The 7,767-nt window shown below is 29.1% G+C and overlaps 1 protein-coding gene across 4 annotated transcripts; it reads left to right on the top strand.

Annotated features, from left to right (window-relative positions):
• The first annotated feature begins 231 nt into the window (after nt 1–231).
• LOC141486925 (uncharacterized) lies at nt 232–5,794 on the top strand. 4 transcript variants are annotated; one of them, XR_012468127.1, is made up of 2 exons: nt 232–534; nt 1,843–3,050. XR_012468127.1 is itself a non-coding variant. In XM_074185543.1 (2 exons), the coding sequence occupies exons 1-2, from the start codon at nt 442–444 to the stop codon at nt 5,300–5,302; spliced, it is 369 nt and encodes a 122-aa protein (XP_074041644.1). In that variant the 5' UTR covers nt 232–441; the 3' UTR covers nt 5,303–5,794. The 4 variants fall into 4 exon arrangements, 1 of the variants encoding a protein (XP_074041644.1); XR_012468125.1 differs by lacking the exon at nt 1,843–3,050 and adding an exon at nt 1,136–1,310; XR_012468126.1 differs by lacking the exon at nt 1,843–3,050 and adding an exon at nt 673–1,019.
• The last annotated feature ends 1,973 nt before the right edge of the window (nt 5,795–7,767 follow it).

The raw sequence follows: 7,767 nt of genomic DNA on the forward strand, positions 1-7,767 counted from the left end.
TCTTATTTGTTTCAAAAATATTGTGCCAAATAAATTTTCAAAAAAAAAATATAATATTGAATTCCAAAACTATGGCACTAATACAATCAACCTTAACCTCAACCTACCTATACCTGCGAAAATTATCTTAAAATTTAAATCATGAACATAATTACACCACAAAGTACCACTCTATAATAATTGCTGTTCTGTGGTATAACCTTATTGAAATTAAATTGCTACAACGTTCTCTGCCTTATGACAGATTACTAAAATGACTGCTCAGTGAATGTTTACAAATTAATCATTAATATCAATTTTACAAATGGTTATCGTTCTCAAAGTGTTTTAAAATGGTAAACGAATATTCAATGAGTTTTCAAACACTGAGAAATTGAAATGTCTCTCCTGGATTCCTTCTATCAGCAAACAGGTTCAGTGATGGCGGTTTGAGTTTTATAAATGGTTTTAAATACCTTGAATTTTTCCTTTTGGTGCAGTGAATTGATCTGGATGTTTCTTCTTTCTACTCCAATTTTTCCAATTGATACTATGGTAAGTTCAATTCTCTGCTTTCCACTATATTTTTATTTACAATTTATTCTATATGTATATTAATAATTTTGATTTATCAATTCACAATTTCAATTCAATTTTCAAACTTTCAAAAATTGTACGTGCTTCTCGTTCCAGCGTTGATCATCGTCTCCCTTGGCTTCACCTTTCAACAAACTCCACATCTCCTTGGTAACCAATTTTTAGAAAAATTCTAGATGCTGTCAAAACCTTCTGATTTGTAAATTTTGGCACTTCACTCAAACTACACTTAGTTTATTTACCATTTGTACTTATAAACAAACTCTAATGTCTAATATTTACAATATTAGTTGTTTTATAACAATTCATGTTCTGTATTGTACAAAATTAATTTTTGAAATTTGCATTTGGCAAAATTCATGAGCTCCTTTCCAATTCTTTCACCTAGTAGGCTAGACAATATTTTAGCTACATGGTTTTTTCATAAACTGAGTGTTTTTCCTTACACAAATTGAAACTCTTTCAAAATATTGATTTGGATAATTTGAATAAATTGTAATGTTGTTTTGTTTTCTAATATTGATCTGAATGGTTTTATTAATTTGTTTTTGCGTTTCAGGAAAATATATATCTGGTGACTGATCTTTTAAATACTGGATTGTGACATTTGAGTTTCAATGGAAACCAACTAAGGAATGATTCAGTTGTTACATTGTGGGCATTACCATTTTACTGAGAACAATATATATATATATATATATATATATATATATATATATATATATATATATATATATATATATATATATATATATATATATACACCGCCAGCTATCAAAGTAAGGACACAGTTCAGTCCTAACGAAGTGAGGACCGGGTGAAGGAGTTGGCTGGGAATGTTCTAACTTTCAACCTAGCCGCGGCCTCTGTTTTCCAATAGAAAATTGGATAATTTATACTCGTAATAGAAAATTATTTATTTTTCTTCAATATACATCTACAGAGTGAGGACAGTACTATTCTCCTAGTGAAGTGAGGTCCGTATATATTTTTCAAAGATCCTAACAATGTGAGGACATATATACACGTACTAATCCATCATAAAGGCAGAGTGAGGTCCATTAAACGTTGCCGAGTTCTTCAGATGTGAAACAGATGGATGCAAGGTGGATAAGAGATAAATGTATATTAGCGAAGATTCATGAAAGTTTGATTGTTGCGTCGTGGAAACTACTGCGTAATTTAAGTTAGTTTTGATCAAAATAAACTAAAAAATACATGTTGTTCATGTTTTGAGTATTTCAGTTTCACAAATACATTTTTCAGAATGGACAGAGAAACATAAATAACGAGGTTTTGGACCGGTTGTGGATTCCAAAATATGAAAGTACCAAGGGACTTGGCAGGAATGAGATCAACAGTCTAGTTCATGTACCATTTTCTTCCATAATTTTTATATAGTCTCCGAAATTTACGATCAAGGTGTCATTATATTCATATTGTCACGTATAAAGTTTAAGGATGAGTTCGAAAAGGCACTGAAACAAATTACGAAAGTCATAAACAGATTAGTTAAAAAAAATTGAGGTTTGTTTTTTTTTGAATATCTCGAATAGTACTCATAATTTTCGAATTAAAAAAAAACAAAAAAGATCATCGAATAAAATTTCAACTCCCGGAGCAGTACCTCTATTATTTATAATTTCAACAGAGCCCTGAAACTAGAGCCAAAAACGGGTAGCCTGGCTTTCGCCCGCGGGGCGTCAATCTGACACAGCAACAAACCTTTTTTTTAATATTGTAAATATGAAAATTGAGAAATGAAAAAATTCATGTAGTTTTGAAATACGTCAATGAACAATAATCCGCGATAAAAAAAATTGTATCTGAATTTTTCCATTGATTATGCATTTGTTAGTTAATAATTTTTTATGAACCGAAGGTTAACATAAAAACCCTATTAATTAACAAACTCAAACCCTAGAATTGTTTTCACTTCGTGAAGGTATTCTCAATAGGCTAATGAATAGATCGCCGCGCGCCGTTGCAAAAATTACAAACGGTTGAAAGCTACTCTGTAGCTAGCAGAGTCCAATAGGACTCTGTATATTTTTTCAACCATTCGATCAGAAATAAAATTCTTTTTTCAACGATATAACACATGTGGCCATTTCTATTTGAATATGGCGGTACTATGAAGTCAATCAACTCGATATAAAGAGAAACTAACGACGAAATTTTCTCAGTTTTTGAATAAAAATCAACTATTGAAATTTTTCACTTATCAACGAACTCTTTAGGGGCTTTTGTTGTATGCAAATTTTCACTTCATTGATCTCAAAAATCTGAATAGGAAGTGGTATTTTCTGAACTTCGACATCGAAGTGTACCTCTTTCACTACTAAAAATTATACTGTGCTGTCCATTTATCTGTACCGGTGAAAAGTGTAATTTTTATGAAGTTATTATCCCATAATGAAAGCTTTGACACTTTCACTTTTTCATTGGCAGAGAAAAATAAACAGATTACTATCTGCGACACCTGTTTGTAGTATAACATTCAGTCATTTCAAAGTCGAAGTTCAAAAAATACTAATTTCTATTTAGATTTTCGAGATAAATGATATAAACAATGGCGTTTAAACAAAATTGACAAAAAGTACGTGGGTGAATCAAAAACTTCAATTTCAAAACTTTTATTCAAAAATTAAGCAAACTTCGACGTTAGCATCCTACATCGAGTTTGACAATATTTCTGTATGTGACGTCATGCTATATTTGATAGAAATGGCCATATGTCATTTTGATTGAGCTGAATTTTCCATTTATCCATATATTCGATTCATATATTCGATCACTTATTCAACACTCAAATATTCTCTGATGTGAGAAATTCAACATACTCAACTGATGTGAAATATTATCAAAAATTACAGCTAATACAAGTGGTGAAACGGCACAGCAATAGTGTGCCAGCAGGTCTTGAATTCGAATCTGCCTGACTTCATATTTTTTCTCGAACGTCACTGATGCCAAAACAAAAACAACAAATGGAATAGAATGAGTTGAATCAGTAATTTCACATTCAAATACAAGACCATTTTGTTGTCTCTTTAATTTCACAATCATTGGTATCAACTGTAATCAATCATTTAGTCTGGGCTTTGTTTAGATTCTTATTGAATGAACATCCTTTTAGTAAAATTAAGTGGTTAGGCTCATTCAATTCGGAGTATTGTCAAAATCATTGTGAAAAAAGAAGTAAATTAGTTCATAAAAAATTCTAAAAGTTATAAACAATTAAAGACCCTAAAAAGCAGTGTTCGGTTTTGTTGTTTGTAGTTTGTTAACTATAAATATTTTTGAATTTTGAGAAAAAGATCATTGAATAGGAGGAAATTTACTGAAAAAAATTCCGACTCCCGAAACGGTATCTCCATTATTTATAATTTCAATTTGACGCTGAAAATAGCTGTCTGCGCACCATTTTTAGGTTGCGCACATGACCTCTTAGCGAGTACGTAACTTAAATACTTTTTTGAGGTACTTAAAGTAAATAGAAAAATTTTTAAAATTTATGATATAATCTAAACACCATAGAGATCTGATTCCTGTTGGAATTTTTCATTAAAGTACATTTTTCAATAATTTAGACAATTGTTAATTAACAAAATTTTTTAAAACTTCCTTTATCGTTCAAACTAAATCAAATATTTAAATAATTACCGTGAAATTATTTCGCCTCTTGGAGACCTTCTTAGATACATACAAAAAAAGATTGCATGATAAAACTTCTGAATATTTTATTACTTTGTCAATAATAATTTTTAAAGTAAACAAAAAAAAACACAATAATGTTGTGAACATTTTTTTCCTAATTTATCATTATTTAATCGTTCTTATGTCGATAAAAGACATTTATAAACTGAAACAAATAATTTGTTTATAAATCTTTTATAAAGAAATGGACTATTTCAATACTAAAAAAAAATCAACTTTATAGAAAACTGTCAATTATGATTTGAAAAAAAAATTCTCAATAATAATATTAATTGTTTAAATAGTTTTTTTATATGTCTACTGTATCAGTTAAGACATTTTTTCTTTTCTAAAATTAATTAACAACATTAATTAATTAACAGTTTTCTACAAAATAACAAAAAAAATTCTATTAACAATTTCATCGTTTATTTACTCAATAATTTGTTATAAATAAATTCACAACAACCAAGAGCATAAAAATATCGAAGAAATTTTTTTTCCATTATTTATTCAATTTTGTAAATACACGTGCTGCAAAAGTTGCACCAGCTGATCCATTTGTTGACTTTAATGCTTATATAACTTTCAAACTATTAGAGATACAACAATAAACATTCAGATCATTTTTGTAGATACCTAATTAAATTATCTTTCAAATGTCATCTTGCATATATTTTTTAGAAATTGTTAATTTGTTGTTTTAGGCATTTGTTTATAAAAATTTCCTCAGGTTTTTACAAATTTTCAGGCTCACAGCTCAGTTAATAATGCGAATTCGGATATTGAACTTCAGACAAATTTTGTTATCGAGATGAAGATGAAAATAATGACTCTGATGATGGAGATGAGGATTTCGAATACGGCATGGTCACTGATCAACAAAATAGAATTATTAACGGAATCTTCGGAGCAGATTCAGACTCCGAATCTGAAGAAAACACGGAGCCAGATGAGACACGAGAAGAAGAATAAGAAATGGAAGAATCTAGAGATCAAGAAGAAAAAGATGAAGCAGAAGAGATAGAAGAGCAAAAAATCGAAAATCTCTCGAGTAACAAAGGAAAAAGAATACCACGTTCACTTTCAAACCGAGATATTGCAAGTACATCTTCAAAAATTTCTCACCCAAAAAACAAAGGAAAAGACGAAATTGATAAAATAAATCGACTGCTTTATTATTCTTGATATAATAATAAAGAATATTATCGCCGCTAATTGTAATATTACGATAAAAATTTTATATTTGAAAGAAATAAACTGCTTTCAGTTATATAAATATCACATCTACTCAACAATATTGTTCTTACCTCGTGTTCTTTTATTTTTTAATGAAATTGTTGCATGTCTGAAGTATTCAATTAGGTGGGAATATAATAATGCACAAAATTTATCGAAATTCATCAATAGCTTATGAAAAAATGAATAAATAAACAAATAACCAACTGCAACTGTAAGATAATTTATACTTTAACAAAATTGCTCTGAAGTTCAATATCCGAATTCGTATTATTTACTGAGCTGTTGAATGTTGAAAAAACTCGAGGAAATCGTTAATTTTCATAAACAAATGCTTAAAACAACAAATTAACAATAAAAAAGAATGATTTGAAGGGGTTATATTTTTAGGAGTGATTTTCCAAATAAAGAATATATGCAAGATGACATTTGAAAGATAATTCAATTATCTATAAAAATTATCTGAATGTTCATTGTCGTATCTCTAATAGTTAAAAGCAAGTGTATTTTCAAAATTGAATAAATAATGGAAAAAATTGTTTATGGTATTTTTATGCTCGTGGTTGTTTTTGTAACTTTTATAGCTTTCAAAAAAAATAAAGCTAAGAGTAGAATTTGTTTATAACGAATAGTTAAGTTAATAAACGATGGAATTGTTAATGAATTATATTCTGATATTTTGTAGAGAACTGTTGATTATGATTTTAGAAAAGAAAAAAATGTCCTAACTAATAATTTAAACAGTAGATATATAAAAAACGATTATAAACAATTAAATATTATTATTGAGATTTTTATTTTATATCATAATAATTGACAGTTCTCTATGAAGTTGTAAATTATTTTTTTAAATTTTGAAGTAGTCTATTTGTTTATAAAAAAATTATAAACAAATGGGGATAAAAATTATTTGTTTCAGTTTATAAATGTCTTTCAATGATATAAAAACATTATTGAGTTTTTCTTCTTTTGTTTATTTAAAAAATTATTATAAACGAAGTATTAAAATTTTCAGAACTTTCATCATGCAATCTTCTTTTGTATTTGAGAAGGGCTCCATGAAGCGAAAAAATTTTACGGTAATTATTCAAATATTTATTTCACTTTGAACGATAAAGAAAGTTTCAGAAAATTTTGTTAATTAACAATTGTCTAGATTATTGAAAAATCAACTTTAATGAAAAATTTCAACGGGAATCAATTCTCTATGGTGTTTAGATCATATCATATTTTTTTTTAATTTTTCTATTTACTTTAACTTGAAAAAATCTGTTAAAATCTGTTGAAATCTGTTTTTTCCGTTAACCAGCTGTCGCACCCCTACGAACGACAACCCTCAGAAGCCCAAACTTGTGCGAGCTGAGGATTACCGAGGTCTTACCTTTTAACGTGTGATTCCTAGTTGCTACCACGCCACTAGTAAGTGCCATGCATGGCCGTTAAAATGAAATTTAAAATTTCAAATCCTCTAAATGTTATTTCTGAATAAAGTTTATATATATATTTTCTTTAAACCATAAAAATTTTAATGTGTGACACCTTTCTACATAATGAAAAGGACTTTTTTGTGTTTCTCAGTGAAATTTTCGACTTTTTAATATAACCTCAAGTTAATGTCTTGATAAAGGGAATAAACATTCTCGAAAGCTCGACCATATAACAAAGAGTATTCTTTAAACAACAGCCCAGCAATTTTTGACTGCATCCCCAACATTACTCCGTATTTCTCCTTAACTAGTCAGTCAAGACTACCCATCGCTTTATATATATATATATATATATATATATATATATATATATATATATATATATATATATATATATATATATATATATATATATATATATATATATATATATATATAAAGGAATTTTTTGGACAAGCACTCATATGAAAGTTGGCAAACCGTAGACACGTGTTTCTAGCTATTTAGCCTTCGTCAGTACGGTACAGACAAGTGTAAAGGATGGGCAACACTTGGTTGCGAAAAAAAGGTCGAGAACAAAACAAGCGGATTCACCATCAGGGGGCCAACTGCGGTTTCGTGTCATCGTTGAAGACTTCGTGATTACAAGGACTAACTCCCAACTTCGTCACGGGTGCAGCTATAGCAACCTGCGTGACATCCGGGTCCAAGATAAATCAAACATGAAAGAAGAACTCCCAAGAAGTTGGGAGTTTGTCTTTGTAATCACGTGGTCTTCCAACGATGACACGAAACCGCAGTTGGCCCCCTGATGGTGAATCCGCTT

Source organism: Leptinotarsa decemlineata, unplaced genomic scaffold (assembly GCF_025532065.1).
Source record: "Leptinotarsa decemlineata unplaced genomic scaffold, Ldec_3_MD MMD2_tig00026377, whole genome shotgun sequence".
In the NCBI taxonomy this organism is placed as follows: domain Eukaryota; kingdom Metazoa; phylum Arthropoda; class Insecta; order Coleoptera; family Chrysomelidae; genus Leptinotarsa; species Leptinotarsa decemlineata.